Source organism: Squalius cephalus (genome assembly GCF_949319135.1).
Source record: "Squalius cephalus genome assembly, chromosome: 9".
Classification (NCBI taxonomy): Eukaryota; Metazoa; Chordata; class Actinopteri; order Cypriniformes; family Leuciscidae; genus Squalius; species Squalius cephalus.
In genome coordinates this window covers 20,422,486-20,445,681 of record NC_137130.1, presented here as the reverse complement: position 1 = coordinate 20,445,681, position 23,196 = coordinate 20,422,486, and the positions used below count along the sequence as shown (strand labels likewise).

Sequence of the window (23,196 nt, the reverse complement as noted above, 5' to 3'; positions counted from 1 at the left end):
TTATAAGAGGGCGGAGTTGACGTCGGGTTGAAGGTGACGCGTCAATTGCGCGTCATGTTTGGCGCCAGCATTTTCGCGGGGAGTGAGGAGTGGACAGACGCAACGCAGTCTTGATCGTTTACAAACACTGTAGCATAAACCCCTCCAATTTCTCTGATATACATCGTGTGTCGATGATATCGCCTTCAGTGGTTGTTAGCGTGTCCTCAGGCGCGAGGTGAGACATCTTGAGATGTGTCTGTTCATGAGTGTGTTCAGGGGGTTGGGTGGGTAACATGATGATGGTAACTAGCTCGCTAACTCTGCAGTCTTTGTAGGGGAAGTTCCTGTTGGATTAGATTGATTACAGCAAAAACTTACATGGCGTTTTAAAGTTTTCAATTAACGGCAGATTTTGATCTCTGTGCGTTATTTGTTGCTCTCGAGGTGCCCACAAGTTGTACGCTCAACGCACATGTTAACACAATAGCTTTAAAATGCAAACGATAATGTGGACTAATATTTGCACATCAGACAGATAAGTTAGACATATTAGTGCCCACCCACCAGTAAAAACTTTATATTTTAAAGCATAGACGTTATGATCTTTCGCAGAGAGGTTTAATAAAGATGGACGGCGTATTGTTATTAGCCTCTCTGGCTAGCTAAACGTCGTATTTCGGGTTTATTCTCCCAAAATGTGTCTTTAAGGAATAGTAGATGATTGAATTTCCATTTTGTGCTCCGGTATTGAACTCATTAGTGCCATTGATTTGTGCGTCTGATATCTTATCATAACAAGAGAACACGATGTCCTGCATGCATTGATTTCTTCTAGCTCACTTTCACTAACGTTACCAATATAACATCACATGGTTAAAATATTAACTTTTCATACATGCTGATTATGCATAGTTTTTCATAATCGACTATTAATCGCAGGAATGCGTGATGCAAAACTCCCAGCCAGGGCTGTAGCATGTGAGGTGAAAGGTGAGAGTCACACCAGGGTCCTAAAGGTCCAAGGGGCACAGTAGTTTCTAAATATATTTTGAAAAGATTAAGAGGCCTGGAATTTAAAACTTCAGTCCTTCTCCTGTTACTCAACTGATTTGGTACTACTTAAAATTTAAAATGTTTAATTAATTATTTATTTTTTTGCATTACATTCTGTCTTGTAATTGATGCTACAAGCACGTCTTGATTTCTCAGAGTTAGACATATTTTGTCGATCCTGGAACAACATGCCTATCTAAAACTGTAATCCTAAACACATCCCTACCCCTTTACCTAACCCTACCCACAAGTTATCCCTAAAATCAGAGGGAAATATTGGTGAAATGAAGAGGCACCTAACCCTGGTTGTAAGCCTGAACTTGAAAAACTGTCAATGCGTCCCTCAAATCTGTTTGATTGATTGCCATGTTGGTCCAGGAACATGTTGTACTTTGTGAAATCAGGTTCTGCTGATGTGGTGTGGATGCATTGCGGTAATGTGATTTTCACGTCTTTCAGGTTGTGAGGATGATGGCTGCAGTGCCTCTATCTAGTGCTAGCCTCCTTTCTCTTCTAGAGTGTCTGGAAGATGAAGCTGCTGGGCTGTCAGAGCAGACGGATGCCTACATCACCATCGCAAAGTAAGTGTTTGCTTAACAGTTTTGGTGTCCGTCACTGTTGAGTAGGTTTAGTCAAATGTTTGGATTTCTGCTTTATTTTATAAGCTCTTTTAGAATTGTAGTGTTAGTTTTGTCAGCAACTACTGTATACACTGAATTTGAAATTGCAGTTCAGAAGCTGTTTGATGTGTAGTGTTAGTTCATTTAAAAAAATTTACTCATTTACTCACCCTCTTTTCATTCCAAACCCATTACACTTTAGTTCATCTTCAAAACAAGTGAAGATATTTTTAATGAATTCTGAGAGATTTCTGTCCCTCCGTTAAAAGTTCATGCCACCAAAGTTGTCTCACTTAAAAAAGTTCTTAAAGAGGTTGTAAACCAAGTCCATGTAAATAGAGCGATTTAATCCAAGTCTTCTGAAGAGTCTTAAATGCTTTATAATGTGAACATTTCATTTGGGTTTTTATTCACACAAACTAGGGCTGGCCAAAAAAATAGTTTTTTCGATTAATCGTTTTTTAAAAATGTGGTTGATTCGATATTGATTCTCAAAAGCCACGAATAGATTTTTTTCCGTCTTTATTTCTGCAAACATTGGGTCTCATTCATGAAACATTCGTAAATATACGAGTAAATATGTGAGTGATTTGCACGTAAAGAGACATTCCCGAAAATTCTTCTCCTGATTCACAAATACTTCGTAAACGTCAGATTTGATTGTGAAATGTGTGTGTGGGTTAATGAATTCCAATCAGTCGTAAATGGGACATGCGTGCACATTCTCAATTACCATAAATCCCGCCCATTAAATCCGACTGACAACTATATATGGGCATCATATTATGACACGAAACGAAGGATTTCAACATGTCTTCTCAAAAGCGAATGAAGAAGAGAAATTTCTCTGATGCAGAAATTGAAGTTTTCATTATCAGAAGTTCATTCAAAACGCCACATTTTATTTTCAAGCGTACATAGTGGCGTATCAGGTCCTAAAAAAAATGATTTTTTAGGTAATACCTAAATGCTTTAGGTAAAAATTCTTGGCAGCATATTATAGATGCAGTTATTGGAGTTTCATATGTTAATCGAGCAGTCCCAGAAGTGAAAAGAAAATGGTTCGACATGAAGCTTGACTGCAACACGTGTGACTTGCGGACTTGTAAAAAAAAAATAAAAAAAAGAATAAACAGCTTTAATATAAAAATAAATAAAAATAAAATAAAAAGACTTGTGTTCCATTTGCAGATGTTATTACTGGCTCTCGTAATAAAAGTAAAAAGAAAAACCGTATGTAATTACTATATATAATATTTTTTCAAAATGCTGTGTAAATATGTACCCGATTACGGTGAATTAAAAGGCAGCCTTATTAATTAGCAAAACGTTCGGATGTTAAACGCACTATTTACGCGTGGCTGGGAGCAGGTGTAGATTTCTTTCATACCAACTAACATTTGGGAAATACGAACATTGTAATGAATCCGAAGATTTACGCCAGAACCACTTTACACACGATTTACACAAATTCGTTCTGCTCGTGTTTCATGAATGAGACCCATTGAACGTATCCTATTGACGTTAATCTTATTACTAGTCTTCTCCACTAGATGTCATCCCCTTTTTTTGTGCGATGTTACAGTGGGACCCTGTCATTCATTCAGTTCTGCGCATACAGGTGCGCCTTTCAGCGTGAAGGACGTTTGTTGAAGGAACTGTCAGTGTCCCGATCGGGCCAGTGCTGCATGGTCACGAACGTTTATCATTTGCATGCATTTTCAAGCCTTGCCAATTTAAACATTCAAGTGAAAGAGAAGTTTTGTGAGCTCACACAGCCGTGCGTCTCAGACAGCGTGCAACTAATAAAATGAATTCTTACACGTCTCCTTGCGTCTAAACGGATAAATGCACACATTTATCTCAAAATGCCCGCCTTTGCGAGTATACAAAGTAAACATTGTCAGTTGTGGCTTAAGCAGTAGAGAAAGAACGCATGTGTATCATTATTGGATCCGTGCATTAGTCTTAAAGTGACAGCAACCTAATATCCCTGTTGCTGTCTGTTTTTAATGTTAATCAAACTACAAAAGACAGAGAAAATCACTCTGCTCTTCACTTATCGTTTTTGTAACTTTAATAAGGATTAACCTTTATTTAATTTGTACTGTGAAGATTATATGCAGTGTTATTTTACAATTACTTTCTTCAATTTCTGTACCTGAAAACTACTGTTAGACCTACCTGAAAAACTTAAACCACTGATTATTTCATTTGTATCTTTGTTCTAAATGTATTTATTTGTGCTATTGCTTGTTTGATCATTTGCTCTTTTTTTATTAATGAATGTTTATTTGTCTTAAAATCTTTGAAATTTATATTAATTAGTAGTTTTAGCTGTAGTAACGAAAATGGAATCGAGAATCGTTAAATTTCACTTATTTAAAATATTGGGTGTCATAACCTTAAAGGTGCATTGCGCAACATTTCATGTTAAAAATACCCGTTTTTCTAACCCATACATGCTTAAACAATTGCCTGATGGGCTGAATGAGCCCTTCTCTGATCACTGCGATTGCCTCTATAATCCTGTACAGTAAAATAAATAAGAGGGATTCGGGTCGGAATTTGAGACTGGGCGTGACGTCATGCGCGTTCAGTTGCAGTGTTGCAGTTTCGCTTGTCGCCAGAGGGGGCATAGTTCTGCAAAAACTCAGAGACTTGCGCAATGCACCTTTAATTATTACAAAACAAGGATACATGGGTAAAAAAAACGAATTTATTCACTTACTACATTTTGTGGTGGGGCTAGTGAAAATTTAATCATTGAATTCATTGAATCGAGAATCAAATTTAATTGAGATCTTGTGAATCGAGACATCTGAATTGATACCCAGCCCTAATGTAAACACACATACGTAAGCACATCAAATTATGGTGTAAATAATGCTCAACTGTGTTTGCTTGATGTATGATTAAGTTATTAATAGATTGATCATAAGTCTTTGTCGTTCTTTCTTTCTCCTAGCCGTCTCAATGGAGAGGAAGGGCGTCAGTTTCTGCCTGTAGTTGTAAAGCATTTTGCACGTCTTAGTAAAGTCCTTTTGGTAAGTTGTCATCTCTGTGAATTAAGACTCATTCACTAGCACTTTGTGTATGTAACTGAATATTTAGCAGTATATTTCTTTCTCCAAAATAAACAAGAAAGGGTTATTCTTTCAGAAAGCTGTATATCTTAACTACGCATCAACCCTGTAAACCTTTTTTCTTCTCTTCAGGTTCATATCTCCAGTGAGAATGAGGAGCTGTGTCAAGCTGCACTGCAGGCTTTGGGATTCTGTGTCTTCCACTCACACATCGTTTCAGTCATACCAGGTATAGAAAAAGTTTAATTCTCTAGTATAGTCCCCCCCCCCCCCCATAATAAGTTGCATCCATAATCCTTTTTTTCATTCTTTCCTTCAGCAAATATTTCAGAAGATATTCTGTCTACACTCTGTAATGTTGTGGTAAAGTCCAAGGAAAAGTTTACGTGTACACGAGCATTATGGGTGATTTCAAAACAGAATTTTCCGCCGGAGGTGGCATCCAAAAAGGTTTGCTTGAAATAAACCTGTTTTTATGTTCTTTCGCCCTGATTTTCCATCTTTTGTGGCTAAAAATGATTTCTACATTTCAGGCCCCAGAGATTCTCAAGAGTCTAGAGGCCATGCAGACTCGAGAGGTTCAGTCAATCCTCATTGACCATGAGTCCCTCAATGTCATCATAAGGTTTGATGAAATTTCCCATACTTTCTCTTTCTTGGTACTGCCATCTTGCAGTGTCCTTCATATTTGAGATGCTCTGTAAATAAGATTTTGTGATGACCGTCAGGTTGCTGGAGCAGGCCCCCACTCAGATGGCTGATGGAGCCGTGTGCTGGGCCAAGCTGGTTGTTCCTCTCGTGGTTCACTCAGCTAATAAAGTGCGCTTGCGTGCGGCAGCAGCTCTGGAACTGGGTATGCCTCTCCTTTTGGAGAAACAGCAGGAGGTGGCGGCCATTGTAGAGCCAATGATGTCTTCTGTAAGTGTTATGCGGATGTACACAGCAGCTTTTTTTTGTTGTGCATATATTTATATATGCACTCTCTGTTGCTCTGCTACCTCCAGATGCTCATCCCTGAAATGCAGAAGCTGTTTGCCTCTAAGAATGAGACGAATATGCTGAAGCTCTGGCCCTTGTTTGTGAAACTTCTGGGGAAGGTAAGATTCTCAGTCACCAAATGCTGCTCTTCAAGTCTCCATTTTTCAGTTCCGAATCTTGATATTGTCAGTGTGGATAACGATGTGTTTCTGTCTCTTTTCAGTTGCTCCACAAAGGCGGTGCTTTTATTAATTCCTTGCTGTATTTAGAGGAGCTGGGTTTCCGCAACTCTTCCCCTAATATTAAGAAGATTGCTTTCATAGCTTGGAAGAGCCTCATTGACAATTTTGCCCTTAATCCAGGCAAGTTTCTTAGAATTTTGGTGTAATAGCCATTGTCATGGAAAACCTGGGAATATCAGAGAATTACAAAATTGTCTTTTGTGGAAAGTCATGATGATAAAGTCATGGATATTTTTTATGCATAGCTCAAAAATATTTTATTGGTTAAAAACTGCTGTTAGTGAGAGTTTAAAAATCCTTGTCTAGTGATCACAACTGTCATGCCATTGACATGTATTGGTCAATGGTCAATATGTGTGAGAACTCTAGCCAGCGACAGTTCATGATGATTTTGCATCCTACATTTTCTCCCCTCATGTTTTAAAGTTGTAACCGGTTTCTCTTGAGCAGATATCCTGTGCAGCAGTAAGCGTCTGAAGCTCCTCATGCAGCCCCTCAGTTCCATCCACGTCAGGACTGAAGCTCTTCTGCTCACCAAGCTGGAGGTGTGGTGGTATCTTGTAGTTAAGCTCGGGCCCAACTTGTCCACTAACTTTGAACAGGTAAAATTCACTGTTTTATGTTGATAGATGATTTTTGGTCTTTGCAGACAGTTGTAACTAATGGATGGTTAATTACAGCAACAATTTCTCTATCTGTTCTTTCCACCTCCTTCTTAAAGGTTGGTGTGCCTCTACTGCACAGCACACTTCCTCCTGATTCTCCACTGCAGTCCCCCACTACACCTGCTCGAACCCCTAACCCAAGCAATGGCACCCCTAATACACCTAAAACAGGTACAGCTCATTTCCTCTAATTGTTCCTTCATCATAACATCATATAAAGGGGATAGAATGAGATGGCAGCTTAGATTAGTTTTATATGTAAAATGTAAAAAAAAAAAAAAAAAAAAACCAGTTCTACTTAAGCTCCTTGGTTCTTTTTTGTGTCTAGCCCTAATGTTGTCATATTAGCTGCATGTCGTCATTCTTCATTTTCCTGTTCCCCAGGCATTCCCTCCTGCAGCACGACGAGCGCTACTCCTCGCATGAATCTGAACAGCAGCATGCAGGCGTCTCAGTCCTACCGCTCCATTCAGCTCCTGGGACTAGAGATGATTCTGCACTGGCTCCTGGGTCCAGAGGTCACGGCCACAGCTGCTAAAGAAAGTCTTCAACTCAGCTTGGGTAATCATACACACAGTATTGTCTGAGCTTGGAAAATTGTTTTCTATCAGTGATGCATTGGGCTTCAAGGTCTGTACAAAGTTAACATGAGTGACATAAATTTGTATTTGATTAGTAATCTAGAGATGTGTTCATGGACTACTACAGCCTAATATGTCGAAACCTCACGTTACGATGACAAGTTCATTAATTGCAGTGATGGAACGAAACTTCAGATATAGCAGATGTCAACACATCATGTTTTTTTTTTTTGGTTTTTTTCAGAGCCCTTGACACACCCGTTCCTCACCAGCCCTTCCTTCTTCAGCAGACATGCCTCTACCCTCATATCAGCCATCAGCGATGGCTTCATTACTGTGGGAAAACATGCTCCAGGTATTCAACAATGTCATCTGCATAATGTAGCCCAGAGTCCTGATGCCAACTTAACTTTCATCTTTAGTTGTTTGTCTTTTTAAGGTTTTGTTGTTATTTAATCAGTCAGTAAAGGAAATATAGGCTAATGCTGTCCATGTTCATTACTTTGAGTATTTCTTTTCCACAGAAGCACTTCTTAATCTCATTTGGAGCAACCTGATCGGTTCTGTCAGCACAGCTATAGAAGCTGGTTGGTGAACATTTAAGTCAAAGATGATTTGCACATTCTTTTGTTGTGAATAATGGCTAATTAAAAAAGTTTTCCTGTCACCCTCATCAACAGGTAACAAGAAGGAACGGCAGGGTTCAGAGATCCTTACGCTTCTCCTACAGGCTCTTCAGTCCATCTTGTCCTCAGATGCTCTGCCTTCTGAACGTGCACTGGTAAGATGGCACTTCATGGTGAAAATGACCTGTTAAATTACTTTGCTGAAACAGTGATGCTTAACCCAGCTGCAGTCTAGCATGCTGATCACTGAACATGTACTACTTTTTAAAAGTTTTTTTTTTTTTTTTTTTTTATAAAGGAAATTAATACTTTTATTCAGCAAGAATTAGGGCTGCACGATATTGGAAAAAAAATTACATTGCGGTATTTTTTTTTTTCCCAACGATATATATTGCGTGCCATCAATCCAGGCTAAAGTCAATAATTAGCCTACCATTCCATGATATTAATAATTTCACTAAGCAAGCTTCATTACAAGTGACAAAAAGGCCACTTAATATTTTATTCCAAAATTAGAACATATTTCTGTCAGAATTCGAAAAAAAATATTTCTGTCAAAAAATCGTATTCTCTCTCTCTCTCTCTCTCTCTCTCTCTCTCTCTCTCTCTCTCTCTCTCTCTCTCTCTCTCTCTCTCTCTCTCTCTCTCTCTCTCTCTCTCTGTGTGTCTCTGTGTCTCTGTTTTCGGTGCTGATGCAGTGACACGTTCATATAAAGGGCACTTAAAAGCTGCCACAAAGAACCAGCAAAAGTAATGATTATGAATATTAGTGGTCGACCGATATGGGATTTTTAATGGCCGATGCCGATATTGAGAAAGCAATCTGGCCGATATGAGGCCGATACAATACATGTGAATACAGTAAATGAGACATAAAGAATATTGGTGAAACTAAATGAACATTTATTGTACATACTATTTATGCAAAATTATTTTTGCAATAAAAAATATTTACTAAGAAATTAAAATGTAAACAAAAAGGTAAGGTAACACTTCAATAAATAAAGTTTTAGTGCAACTTCTTGTCTGCTTTAATATTTACAGTCATTTTTTCAGTCACATAAATAATTACTGCTGCTTACTGCAGGTTACAAATAACATTTATCATTAATGAACCAATCTAAACAATATTCATAAATTAATGACAAAATAGTATGTGAAATTACATACATTTTATGTACAATACAAAATATAAATCTCACATAGTTTATTTACACTATTTACTTTAAAATAGTTTATATAGTTCAACCTTTTTTTAAGGTTGTTTAATAATAATGATTTATGTTTAGTTTTGCTTGTTTGTTTCTTTAAAACGTTGCAAGCCATCACATGTATTTGCATGACATACATGAACATATGAAAATGTATAGGCCTACTACACACGATATTACGCCAATCATGGATAAATAAATACAGTAGATAGTGAATAACATTTTCAAGGATTTATTTTCAAACGTAATATTATTACATAGTGTTCTCCTCTCATCCACCTCACGCGACCAACTGATCTGTAATGCACGCGACCCAGCTTTTCCGTGCACGCGAGTCCGTTGGAAAACAGCGTCTAGTTTAAATGTAACCCGAGAACAACGCGCGTATCTGAGGAACAGCCAGTCACAGGATTTTTGACTGTTTGTGCGGTAAAATGTTTTCAGTTTTGTTTGAATTCGTTTATATCACATCTGTGACCCCCACTGGAGCTACCGCTGGGCTGCGGATCTGACATTTCACGGTACTGTTTGAATAGACTCTGCTGCACGCCGGAGTGTTTTTGTGTGTAACACAATGTAGCGTCAGGTTAGAAAGCGAATGCGACTGGTCATTTACTGTGTCTGTCAGATGTCTGCTTCACTTCTGAGTGGCTTGTTTTACGGTGCTGGGCGGAGCAGAGCGAGTGTATTCAGTTCATTCACGCTCGCTCTGTTCGCGTCAGTGGAAAAAAGCGCTAATGCACAGTCACAAACTGTTTTGAAATATATCGGCCAAACGGAAAGATTTATCGGCCGATGCCGGTATCTAAAAAATTCCAAATATCGGCCGATATATCAGCCTCGGTGATATATCGGCCTCGTGATATATCGGTCGACCACTAATGAATATGTACAATATTACAATGAGACATTTTAATTGTTTATTAATAAACAAGTGTTTTCTGTAAAGATGAAGTTGACGATTTTCATCTTCGCAGTAGTGATCGCGTGGGAGAGAAATGCACTTTTCATACGGATTACATAGTTTTATTTTGTTTTGAATGGTTCTGTTTAAAAGTAGAGATTTCTGTAGATAATAGATATATTTATATATATTTTTTTAGGTGTGTGAGGCGAGTAGGCTACCTTATACGCAGAGTTTCAGTTCATGGATTCAGGCGCTGGCACCTCCATGTCGTGATTATGTCTGCTATATTTACTTTCTATTTATTAAATCCAGGAAATTGGATAATGAAACACTGATTCAAATTAAGATACAATTAATACAAAACGAAATTCGCTTTAAAGAAAGGCTTTGTGCTTTCGGTTTGAGTTCTCTGTGAAAGTTTTAAAGCAGTCTTTTAGTGCCGCTTTCATAATGGTCACGTCCGTAATGGAGAACTGTCACGTAACATTGTTTTTTCCTCATAAATGCGAACACGAAAAATAAAATACTTTTTAAAAAAGACAACCATCCACAACTTTATAACACTCCAGCAAAGTACCTCTTTTTGGTCAACATCCTCCTTTTTGTAGACGAAATAGTCCCAAATAGCTGATTTTGACTTTCTTTTTGGTATGAAATCTTTTTTTTTTTTTTTCTCTTCGATCCTCTTCGTTGCCCATTTTTAGTTATAGGATGCCAGTGAATGTTGGCTGTGAGCGCGGTGAGCTGCGGCACAGCGAACCAATCACTGTGCAAGCACGCGGAACGTGCAAGTCACCCCAGCAAAAAGCCATACAACAAACTCGTGTTTACTGTGTGCTACCCTGGTGCTACCGTTCTCTTAATTATTAATACACCATGGGTGCTACTAGCCTTCACATCGCATGTTCCGGCGATGTGACTATCGCTCATTCACACATCGCAATGTCGATGTTAAAACAGAATATCGTTCAGCCCTAGCAAGAATGCATTAAACTGTTCAAAATTGAAGTAAAGACATTTGTTACAAAAGATTTATTTTAAATAAATGCTGTTCTTTTGAACTTCTATTCATCAAAGTATCCTGATTTCCCCCAAATATTAAGCAGCACCTCTGTTTTCAACATTGATAATAAGAAATGTTTCTTGACCAGCAAATCAGCATATAAAAATGTAGGGGTGTGACGAGACACTTATCTCACGAGATGAGACTAGACACGAGATTGGCTTCACGAGAACGAGATGAGATTTTTGCTAAATTTTTCAGAAATCCTCAATGACAAAATTCATGACTGGAAAAATAGCATGCAAGTGCATTTTGAAATGTTAAGTGATAATTTTCTAATGCATGCCATTTCAGGTCTACTTTGAGTATGAATTATCAAATGCATTGAAAGAAAACAATATACAAGCACTGTAAAAGGTTTTTACTGACTGGCTTAAGTTCAAGTGCAAATAAAAGTACTGTAGTGCTCAGACTCTTTATAATTGTTGTGAAATTGTTTAATTTTGCACCGGCAGTTATAGGGTTAAGGCGGTGAGTTCGGAAAAGGCTGGGTTGAGAGAAACGAGGCTGGTGCGTTTGTGTACAATTCTCCAAGTCCAGAGATTGGTATTGGGAGACAGGCTATCGTATTTATGCAGCCTAATTTGTGCGCATCAGGGAGCTTGTTTTACTTTCAAATTCGTGATCGCGCGTACTCCGTGTATAGGGAGCAGCGGTGCTGAGCGTGCATTCTACAAGATGGGACATTTATCAGACGTTTAGGCTCTGTTGCGCTACGAATCCTCTGCCATCGTCACGCGATCAGTGAACTGTGATTCCTGCTACACTGATTGCGATGTCAACTCGTGCTGGATGAGCAGAGCAGACTTTACATTTTTTTTTATAAAAACAGCAAAACGACAGTTGAGGCGAATGTGAGTGTAGCGGTGGAATATGCTTATTTCACCCTAACGCTCCGTCATGGCAATATCGCGAGACAGCTTGTCACTCACTGGGGAATCTCGTCACACCCCTATTAAAATGATATCTGAAGGATCAAATGACACTGAGGACTGCAGAAAATTCCACTTTGCCATCACAGGAATAAATTACTTTTTCACATTAATATTATTACTTGACTTAAGATTTTTAAATTGTGACAATTTGACAATATTAGTGTTATTACTATATTGTTCATTACATAAATGCACCCTTGGTGAGCATAAGAAACTTGTTTCAAAAACATAACTTTGAATTGTATTCAGTATTTATGTAGGTTGTTGGTTCGGCCCTGCTGTTCAAACATTTTCATTGCTCAAACATTATTTGCTGCAGCTTTTGTTGGAAGCCACCATTAAAGGAATCCCTCAGAAGGTGCTTGGTTCTGCATCTTATCAAGTGGCAAACATGGATGTGTTGAACGTAAGTTATGTTTTACCACTTGAGGTAAAGCCTTGGTAAATTGTTAAACAAAATTATCAGTTTTTCATCCATTGAATTCATGCACGTCTTTGTATTATGAATGTGTGAATAAGATTTTGTCCACATGTACTTTTCCAGGGTACACCTGCACTTTTCCTAATACTGCTATTTTACAAAAGTAACCAGCTTTCATCATTTCTTGAAGATGAGAGGTAACCATAAGACTTTTGATTTTGAAGTTTTTTACTACCTAATATCAAGACCAAAAGTTATGTTTCGGAGAATTATTTTTATTTTTTTTTGCATTAAAACTAAGAGTTATACTAATTTCTTTTTCCATTGAAATTGTTTGCTTGCTTAATTTGTTTTCTTTGTAATCTGGCAGGTTTTTCTCAAGCCTGGAGACCCTTGTGAGCTGTGGGTTTTGTGGACCTACATCGCCCCTGGCATTTGGAGAGGCTGTTTTAGGAGCGGTTAGTGGGAGTGCGGAGGTTGTAAAGAACAAGAAACAGCTCTGGAGGATGTGGAGTGTGGTGGTAAACCCTCTGACTGACACAATCACTCAGGTACTAAATTTAAATCATCTGTGCTATAGAATGAATGTGCATTTAAGTGCCAGTCAAACCTTGTATTTCACTACTATTGATAAATCATTGTTCCAACATAGACCAATGAAGTGAATCAAGGAGATGCTCTGGAGCATAACTTCAGTGCCATTTACAGTGCCTTGATGTTTCCAGTCTTTCATTTGCTTCCTGGTTCAGCCCTACCCCAGGTAAGAGCCTGTCATAGCTTTTGTACAATGATTTCTCCTGTATTATGCAAGTATTTAATTTTATTTATGTCCTTATTTCACTTAATTTCTTGAATAGACCACCCAGAAAGCCATGATCAGTACTTGGTCCAGGCTTTACAAGGCATTTGCTCGCTGCTCCGCTTTGGTAGCCACAGCTGAGGAGAATATATGCTGTGAAGAGCTGTGTGCCAAGATATCTGCCTCTCTTGAAAGCGATGCTCTGAAAGTATGGCACTTCCAACATTATTTTTGGAAAATTGTATTAAATTGTGCGCCTAATTGGGGTGTTGGGTCTATTATAATTGGTCTCATCCTTTTTTATTTATTTGTTTTAGAGTCTGCCTATGCTAGATGCAGTAGCAAACATCTTGCTGGTCATCATTGAGAGTATGGACTTCTCTCCTTACACCCCACAATTTCAACAGAAGATGAAATGTAAGGATTTTGCTTCAGTTTCAAATGGGTAAAGTTGTGTTAATGGCACTGTGTGACCATATTTTCATGTGCTAATCCCTAGCTCCTCATACACCTTTGAGTTGGGTACGCAAGAGAAGCAAAGCTCTGGGGAATCTCTCGACCTTCCACACTCTCCTGATGCAGACTCTAGATGCATTTCTTTCTGTGGACCCCTCAGAAGAATCTGTGGAGCCCACTGGTGGAGCTTTAAATGGACTTGGCTTGACTATGGTCTCCATCTTGTCTACTCTTTTGACTAATATCACACTGCCCACGTTCATACAAGAGGTGCTGTCCACCCTCACCAAACCACTCGCACACCTTTATGAACAGTTCTCCAGGTTTGTGGAGTTTTCTCTTCCTTCATACATTGAATGTTGTTGTTGTTTTTTTCCTTGTGTAACACTGTTTGTTTTTTCATTACAAAAGTTCTGATGAACCATCAAAGCCCAGTGCAACGCTCGGACACAAGGTAAGAATTTACCCAGGTGTAAATTTGAAATCGAAACCACAGCAGCTCTGATATGTATTTTTATGTTCTCTCCTAGTTGGAGAAACTGGCCACAGACCTGCTTGGCTGCCTTCAGACACAATTGACTCTGCACAACGATGAGATGCTTGCTCTGTTGTCGCCCTTGCTCTGTGTGCTTTTTCCGCACAAGAGCAAGCAAATTCGCACTGTTGTCACTCAGTTCTGGAATGCCACCTTTGGAAATGCTCTAACCCTGACTTACCCTGAGTCTCTGAAGTATGTTTTCATGCCATTGCTGGGAATTTGTGTAACATGTTGTGTAGGCAGATTTTCAGATCTTTAAATCAAGTATTCAATTTTCTCCCTTTTGAGACTGACAAAGAGACACCTTTTTTTTCTCTCTCTTTTTTTAGGTCTGTTTTAAGTCAGGCTAAGCAGAAAACTCTATTGATTTTACCTGGTTTTGAAGCTGTTGATGCACCAGATGATTGCAGTGGACAGTATACGGTTCGTATAGTGTTCCTAACAATAATGTAAATCCTGAAGAACGCAAAGCAGTTTAAACGTCCCCTCTGTTAGTTTTTTTTCTTTTGTTCCTAAGAGCATACTAAAGTTATGTTTTCTAATAAGGGTGAGAGTTCTCAGCTGGACACACAAATTAGTGGGGTGAAGATGACCTCTGTGGGAAAGAGGGACTCTCTCCTGGCGAGGGCAGAAGAGCTTAAAGGAAGAGGCTCTGTACCTGTAGCAAAGCCAGTGTCTGTAAGTAAAAACAAAAAAGTTGGAAAAAAAATGGAGAGAAATTTCAATGGTGGTGCTTAATTGGCTACCACAGCACGTCCCTCAACAAATCACCTGGTCCCTCTCTAGGTGAAGCTGGATTTTGGATCGCCCAAGCCTTTGCGACGAGAAGCTATTGAGGAGGCAGCATCAGTAGATTTTGTTTTCATTCCACCTGAGACAAAGGAGAGAGTGCTGACTGAGCACCAGAAAGAGGTCAAAAGGACTAAACGGTAAGTTTAAGTTCTCAAGTTTAGACCTCTACCATGTCATGAAAAAAGTGTGTAATTGTGCAAGGCAGTATGGTTTTAATTTTATACTTATAGGCCCAGTTTCACAGACAAGCTTAGATTAAGCACGGATTAGGCCTTACTTGAATTAGGATATTTAAGTAGCTTTTGTAACGTCCCCTAGAAAAAAACAAAACATTACTGGTGTTACTAGTGCAGTGCCTGTGCAAAATCAGTTTTTGTGTGTGTTTTTAGTAATTGTTGGTTTGGTGTGTTTGAGTGCTCATTGTTACAATTACACAACAACAATTCAGTGACTTTTTTATTTGTGCATGGTAGAAAGCAAATACTGACACTGACATAATGATGTACAATAAATATAGAAAATTGAACTACACGATTGAGGGAGCAGGCTACACTGTGAACTCCGAGAAAATGCTATGCTTGAGCAAACGGTTTGTGAATAGGCTACTACAAATGATGGCCGTGAAAGAGACTGTGAACGCATTGAATAGGATATGTTTAGTTGGTGAATAGGATATGTTTAGTTGGTGAATAGCATAGGCTACTAGCGATAACGTTAAGCGCACCAGAATAAAATATAATATTCAAAAGTAAACAGTGCTGCTGACTTACAGATTTAGTTAACATCCACAAATGAATAACCGCGACGATTCAGGGAGCAGGCTACACGGTGAACTCTGAGAAAATGGAGAAAACCCGTTTAAGGTTTGCTCTCCGAGAAAACCTACTTAAGCTCCGCTGCTTTCTTCGACCCTCTCTGTCTCTGGTCCTGGGCTGTGCTCACTCAGTGTGCAGTGTGAGATGGGGAGTGGCCAGCAGCTAGAGCGGCAAAAGCCAATGTGTGCTGCTTTTAACGATATATTTAACGTTTTCTTTTGCATTTCTAATCCAAACAACGTCAAACTTGGCACTGCACTTACTCGTGTCCGTAGCAAGACACCTGTCAAGTTTGAAATCCATCGGACTAATGGTTCGAGAGATATGCGAATAACAGCCACACACACAGACAGACAGAAAGACGTTCCTGTAATTTATAGATGGATGGATGGATGGATGGAAGTGCAAGTTGCTTTCAGTTAAGACAGTTCAAACAAGCATTCTAGTCTGGGACTAGGCTTAAGCCTTGTCTGTTAAGGTCTGGTAGTCTGTCACCTTTAAAGGGATGTTTATGTTAAATAAAAATATCCTTGCTCTTCCAAGCTTTATAATGGCAGTGAATGGCACTCCTGATTTTGAAGTCCAAAAAAGTACATCCATCTTTCATAAAAGTAATCTGTGTACTAAAATTGTTTATACTATATAAACAAAAATAACTAGCTTTCGGAAGACGGCCTATGCAAATCATTTTGCGCTAAAAGAGTAACTTCTGACGCGATGTAGGAGTAGCTTAAGCTTAGACGCCTCTTGCGGTTAAAACAAATAGGGCTCCTCTTCTCATATCGAAATGCATAATACCTCTGACATTTCTCTTTAAAAATTCTTGTTTTAGACTTCTAATTCATGACCAGTGTTTTGTTTTGCTCTATCCTCTGTGCTTCCGTGTTTGTCAATGCGTCAGGTCAGAGATTAGTCTTTTGGTGTAAATCGATTTGCGTAGACTGTCTGCCGGAAGCTAGTTATTTTAGTTTGTAAAGTTTTAAATATGGATATTTTTCTTACAAAACCCATCGCTTTGCTTCAGAAGGCCTTTATTAACCCCCTGGAGCCGCGTGAATTACTTTTGATGGATGGATGCACTTTTTTGGACTTCAAAATCAGGCTACTCACTACCATTATAAAGCTTGAAAGAACCAGGATATATTTTAATATAACTCAGCGATCCAAATGTAGTCTTTAGGTTTTTAGAAAAATGTAATCCTAAACATCTTTTATTTTTATTTTTGAATAACTAAACCTGCCTCTCGCCATGAACAAGCTGAAATGGTGTCAAAAAAGGGAAAGAAAAAACTATTATAAATTATGTTCGTCTGAAAGAAGATACTCTTAAGCCATCATAGGTGTATATGACTATGTAAATCATGGGATAATTTTCTTTTTTTGGGGGGGTGAACTATCTTTTGAAAAGAAATTGTCATTTGTTTTTTGATTGGTTATTTATTTTGCAAAAGGGTTGACATTCCTGCTCTCTACAATAATCTGGATGCCTCCCAGGACACCACAGTCTTTTCACAGTGTACTCAGAGTCAGGAGGAGTCCATGTACGTATTGGAATTATGGATTTGCTTTTACTCCATTTTTTTACCCACTGTATTAAAACATAATGTTTCTTCTTAGGGACAAATTGACAAAAGATGAAAGGGATCAACCTGAGGAAGAGGCTAAGGTTCAGCTGAAGGTAAAACGGCAATTTTCAGACTCTGGCACTGCTGATTTGATTATGTGGGGGATATGCGTGCATGCTTTCTCTTATGTGTATTAATTGGTTTTAATGTTGTTTCCTCCCCCAAGGAGATTACCACAAGTGAAGAACCATCCACAGATGTTAAAGTAACCCAAGAAGGCACCAGATCAGACATAGAAACACCAGAGAAATCTGTGCAAAATAAAGATCAAACTTTAGAGAAGGATCAGTCTCCATCCAATGGCATCACAGTTGATGCGAGTGGGCATGAGAAAAGTGGACTAGAGGGGACCAGCCCTAATGTTTCGGGTTCATCTGATATGATATCAGGTACACCACCTAAACCCAATAGCAGACGTCAATCGTTCATAACATTAGAGAAATATGTTGAAGGGAAATCAAGTCCTGCAACTGTTGCATTTACTGGTCCACTCACCCGGAAATCAAGTAGACTGGATTCTTCAAAGGAATCGGAGTGCACTCCAAATGACTCACAACCTCAGGCTACAAAAGAGGACTCTCAGAAGTCTCAAAAGATAAGCAGCACTGACCCATCTGCTCAAAATGAGAAACCTGGGGAAGAGGCAAAAGATGAGAAACCTGGGGAAGAGGCAAAAGATGAGATTAAGTCAACTGGAGGTCATCCTTGTGAAGGTACTGATGAGGAAGAGGATGATGTGGTCCCTGACACCCAGACCCAAGTATCTAGTGAAGCATCAGGTGTTAAGAGTAGTCCTGTGTCCAAAGCCAGCATGGAGGAACAAGACTCTCCTGAAAAAGATTCACAGAGTCTTGGTAATTCTCAATCTAGTCAAGAACCAAGAAGGTCGAGCAGACGGCGAAGTAAACCTGTTCGCCCAGGGGAAGATCCAGGGGAGATGAAAAGCAAAGAACAAGTCAGTCAGGTTGCAGACTCAATGACAAATACACAGAAGTCGCCACCAAGTAGCACTTTAACTGGAAGAAGAATTAAGGTTCTGGAGGACAGTAAAGTTGAAGGTGACCAGCAGAAAAGTAAAGGGATGAAAGGAGAGCTTAACCAAAGTGGTTCACAGATTTTCTCTGCTGAGTGTTCACAGGCACTTCCACGGGCAAGTCAAGCTGAGACTTCTCATGAAAGTTCACCTGTAGCCCAATCGGATAGCCAAAGCAGAGAGAGACTGCCAACTCTCAATGAGTCTAAAAGTCTGTCATTGGGTAGACCTACGAAGAAGACTAAAACACAACTTGACGAATCCACAGACAAGGAGGCAGATGAAAACTCTCAAAATAATTCTCAAAATGCCACATCCTCTTTGAAAAAGAAACCTTTACAGACACCTCTTTCTGATTCTGAGGCTGATGGCCAGCAATCTGTACGAACGCGAAGAACAAGGAGATCTGAATCTCAATTACTGCAGACCAAAGAAGATTCGAGTCAGACAGATTCCCAAACAATGACAACGATGAAGGGAAGAGCTATGAGGAGGAAAACTGCAGAAGAAGAGACAGACTCTAGTAGAGCTCTTACATCAACTGTAAATGCTGAAGAGTTAAGTCCAAGCCAAGATTCCTCTCAAGGGCTTGGTAGATACAGAACTCGACGATCTAAAGGTTTGTTGGCTACCGACAATACGGAGTCTGAAACCCCTGATAGCCAAGAAGATGGGCTAAGGCCTAAAAAGAGACTGCGGAAACCCCTGTCAACTGAGATGCTACCAGTTGCCACAGAACCTAAAGTTACTGAGATGCTGCCAGATAAGGAGGATGCTAATATTCAATCAGAGGTCTCAATGGAGATGTCACAGGATGAGGTGGATCCTGAAACTAGTTTGGGAATTTCAGTTAGTGAGACCAATGAACTTGAGAAAAACAAAAAAGAGATTCCTTCCCCTTATAGTGTACCACATGAACCGATCAGCTCTGAAAAAGGAGCAGAAGATGACAAAGTTGACACAAAATTGAAAACTGAAACTGATACCGAAGAAAAAGAGATTATCAGTGATAAGGGAGAGGGTGAAGAAACAAATTCATCTTCACAGGCTGGATCAGAATATTTAAAGATTGGCAGTTTGCGTAAATGCCCACATACCAGGGGACGGGGCCGTGGACGTAGACGATCTAGAAGCTGCAACTGCTTTTTAAACAACCAGGACGTGTTCTCACAGGGCAGTGACGTCCAAGAATCAAAGGATCTGAAAAATGAGCAGGTTCCACTTGCTGTTGACACACCGAACTCTCAACCTGAGCATGAGCAGGTTCCACTTGCTGTTGACACACCGAACTCTCAAACTGAGCATGAGCAGGTTCCACTTGCTGTTGACACACCGAACTCTCAACCTGAGCATGAGCAGGTTCCACTTGCTGTTGACACACCGAACTCTCAACCTGAGCATGAGCAGGTTCCACTTGCTGTTGACACACCGAACTCTCAACCTGAGCATGAGCAGGTTCCACTTGCTGTTGACACCCTGAACTCTAAACTTGAGCAGTCAAGCCCAACATCCGTATTGGAGGAAAGCAAGAGCTCTCCAATTGTAGATTTACCAGTTGCTGATGTTCAGCCGTATTCAACCTTGTCTGCTCAACTCCCATGTGAGGTTTTGTCTTCTGAAAGCCCCATTACAAAGCTTGGTGTAATTGTATCTCAGCTGTCTGAAGCAGAGGAAGGATCACAGCTTGAATTATCCAAACTGAGGGATGAATCAAACAATGTGTTTGTAAAAGTCCTGGAGGTAGAGTCAAATCAGTTGGAGAGTTCTGGGTGCACTGATAGTCCAAAGCACAACAAAGAATTAGACAACCCTTCAGTAAGTCAAGAACCTCTCCAGAGTTCAACACCTCAAGACACTTCTCCAAGTCAAGGTCGCCCAGTGGAAGATGCACCTATATGCCAAGAGCAACTAGAGTCTTCCCATGTCCATCAGGAGGATGCAGTGAAGGAAAGTGAAGACCTTGCTGTTCCAGAGCCAAGTGGAGAAAAGGTTGTGTTGCCAGAAGAGTCAAATGGCAAAGAATTGCTTGACAAGGATGTTGGTCTCATCGAGAAGGATGAAGATACTCAGATTGACAACCAGGCTCTTTCTGCTGATATACAAGAGTCATCTGTACCACCTCAAAGTATTACCTCTGAAGCCTGCTTAGATTCTCCACCCAAGCCTAAACCTTTAGACGCTCTCAGTGGTGAGCTAGAGCCTGGCCAGAGCCCGAGCAGAAACCGATCTCGTGTCTGGTCACCATCCGCTTCTCCATCTACCAGTATTCTGAAGAAGGGACAGAAGAGAACATGTGAAGAAGATACCCCATCCCCCCTTCAAAAGGTATTCAAGACAGTATAGTTAATTTGAGTCCAGTTATCTAAATGTTAATTGAAACAGCTGTTATGTAAGCTTATAGTGGTTTCATATAAAGAGAAAATCATCTATGTAACGTTGTTGTTGTGCAGTCTCGTCGAGTGTCTTTTGCAACTCCAATTTACCATCAAGAACTGGCTGATGATATTGATCGACGTAGTCCGGTTGTTCGCACAAGCTCACCTAGGTCAAAAGTCTTAAGTGGACAGTCGAAGGTGTGTTATAAGAGTTTTGAAATTATTAGATCTAGATGTAAAACTGTGCTTGAATTGTTTCAACATTTCTTTCATGGCCTGCTGTTAAATGTCTTCATACAGTATATCACTACACCCACAAAAGGCTATTCAAGTCTAAGTCCACGTAACCTCCGTAGCCCTGGATCCAAAAGCTCTAAAAAATGCCTAGTAAGTGTTCTCTTGCTATGTACTAAAATATTTTATTCTGTTTATATATAATCTCATATAGTCTACTTATTTATAAATAAATGATTAAAAAAAGTTGAAGTACAATTTATCAAATTCAAAGTAATTAAGACAATGTGAAAGAGTTGCTACTGTTCATGTTATTTAGTTTGAACAGTACCTCCAATGGAAATAGTGTTAAAATGTTCCTGTTTCTTTATCATAGATTTCGGAAATGAGCCAGGAGCCTCGTCCTATTGCTAAAGATTGTGTTTATCCAGCACTTGTTGGCTGCTCTACCCCTGTAGAGGCTGTTTTACCACAGATATCCTCCAACATGTGGTAAGCCAGATTTCCTCTTTGGTAGAGCTTGGATTTGGTGAACTCCTAATACATCAGTTTTTTTCTTCTTTGATATCTGTAGTAAGAATGTAACTAATTTCTGTTTATTTCTCCATATGTTTAGGCCTCGTGGCTTTGGCCAACTTGTTAGAGCCCGGAACATTAAAACGGTTGGAGACCTGAGTGCCCTTACCCCTAGTGAAATCAAGTCACTTCCTATTCGTTCACCTAAGCTGTCCAATGTGAGGAAAGCACTTAAAACCTATTATGAACAGCAGGTAATGTGTAGCTTATTTAAAATAGTGTCTTACACTTTATTATGGAAGATCATTCTTACACCTCAAATTTGGCTGTACAGAGAAAAGGGCGTTCTGATGACCTCAAGAGTTTTGACGAGATGGAGAAAATGACATCTGAGCCTGAAGAGATGGAGCTTCCTCAAAACCAAGCTGAGGAGCAAACACCAGGAGAGGTTCAAGGTAATCCCCCCCCCCCCCCCCAATCATCAAGTTCATTGGTGACGCATATACATATTGATGACTTGCCTCATTACTTTTTTTTTTCTCAGAACTTTTGGCAGATGACAAACCATCCGAAGCGGGAGTAGATTCAGGACTGATGGCTGAGGAGAACAAATCTAATGATTTGCTCTCAGATGTTGTAGCCCTTGGTGGACGCTTAACTTCAGAGGAGCTTGGTCACTGTTCACCCAACCAGTTGGGCATGATGCACGAACATCTGAGCGGAATGATGAGAAGCATTGTGACCCATCTGCAGTCCCGCTTGCTGAGTAATCTTGATGATAGCTTGCCATAAGGACATTGAGACATTTTCCTGACACAAGAATTCACTTTTAACTTGAATATTAACAGTGGACTGCTCATCCCTCGAGTTTTAGCTTGAATTTTAGAGTAGATGTATTTCTAATTATGCTCTCTCAAAGAATAGACTTAAATGGTCATTTCCATTGCTACTTAACTGTCTGTGTATTTTATGGAGTGATTTTTAAGACTGTAAAATTGTACTGATGCCAAGGAACCTTTTTTAAAAAAATAAAACTATAGTATTAATACTTCAAATTTCATCTTCAAATTTCATTTTTCATTTAACATTTGGTGCATTTTTTTTCCAGTCTTTTATACAAACCACAAAATTACAAATTAGATGCTTTTTTTGTTGCCAAAGACACTGGCTTGGTGACATTTTACAATGTTTCTTTTGTTAAATACATTAGTTAACAAGAACTAACAATGGACTGCTTCTACAGCATTTAGAAATTAACATTAAGATTAAAACAAACAAATACATTTTAGAAATCACAATATGTATTTTTTTTTAGCATGCACTGTGAAAATGAACATGCAAATAAAAGAAATTGTATTTTTACTTAACATTAGCAATGAGCAATTTATTTTTACAGCATTTATTAAAGGTAGCGTAGGCAGCTTTGGAGAGGCTAGCAATAGCAAGCTAGCTTTGAAAGCATGAGATCCCACCCTCCCTTTATAGCTAAAGCCATGCCGCCTCCAAAATATAAACACACAGCAGAGTCTGCTAAGTGTAATGAGACCTGGGGCCTATACTATGAAGCCAGTTTAGGTGGCTAGCCCGATATGTTTTAGTTTGCGCCAACCCTGGGTTTTTGGCACCATGAAAGTGGTTTGGCT

General features: G+C 39.3%; 1 protein-coding gene across 2 annotated transcripts; it reads left to right on the top strand.

The window, feature by feature from the left end:
* The first annotated feature begins 29 nt into the window (after nucleotides 1–29).
* Nucleotides 30–22,924, top strand: rif1 (replication timing regulatory factor 1). 2 transcript variants are annotated; one of them, XM_079881127.1, is made up of 36 exons: nucleotides 30–217; nucleotides 1,495–1,616; nucleotides 4,624–4,702; nucleotides 4,874–4,970; nucleotides 5,061–5,191; nucleotides 5,275–5,366; nucleotides 5,470–5,659; nucleotides 5,746–5,838; nucleotides 5,943–6,081; nucleotides 6,412–6,563; nucleotides 6,683–6,797; nucleotides 7,011–7,187; nucleotides 7,452–7,562; nucleotides 7,732–7,794; nucleotides 7,888–7,988; nucleotides 12,269–12,355; nucleotides 12,494–12,567; nucleotides 12,741–12,921; nucleotides 13,023–13,130; nucleotides 13,228–13,377; nucleotides 13,487–13,586; nucleotides 13,669–13,948; nucleotides 14,037–14,079; nucleotides 14,156–14,355; nucleotides 14,493–14,586; nucleotides 14,710–14,841; nucleotides 14,950–15,092; nucleotides 17,222–17,311; nucleotides 17,388–17,448; nucleotides 17,562–20,753; nucleotides 20,879–21,001; nucleotides 21,104–21,190; nucleotides 21,414–21,529; nucleotides 21,654–21,807; nucleotides 21,888–22,008; nucleotides 22,098–22,924. In XM_079881127.1, the coding sequence occupies exons 2-36, from the start codon at nucleotides 1,504–1,506 to the stop codon at nucleotides 22,343–22,345; spliced, it is 7,437 nt and encodes a 2,478-aa protein (XP_079737253.1). In that variant the 5' UTR covers nucleotides 30–217; nucleotides 1,495–1,503; the 3' UTR covers nucleotides 22,346–22,924. The 2 variants fall into 2 exon arrangements, with proteins under 2 accessions (XP_079737253.1, XP_079737254.1); XM_079881128.1 differs by having other exon boundaries at nucleotides 87–217; nucleotides 22,110–22,912.
* The last annotated feature ends 272 nt before the right edge of the window (nucleotides 22,925–23,196 follow it).

What these genes read in the sequence shown, in the direction of transcription:
- rif1 (XM_079881127.1), top strand. Translation starts at nt 1,504, where the DNA reads ATGATGGCTGCAGTGCCTCTATCTAGTGCTAGCCTCCTTTCTCTTCTA. An exon ending in CAAACATGGATGTGTTGAAC is followed by an intron (nt 12,356 to 12,493) that starts GTAAGTTATGTT and finishes GTACTTTTCCAG; the next exon opens with GGTACACCTGCACTTTTCCT. An exon ending in CTGTAGCAAAGCCAGTGTCT is followed by an intron (nt 14,842 to 14,949) that starts GTAAGTAAAAAC and finishes GTCCCTCTCTAG; the next exon opens with GTGAAGCTGGATTTTGGATC.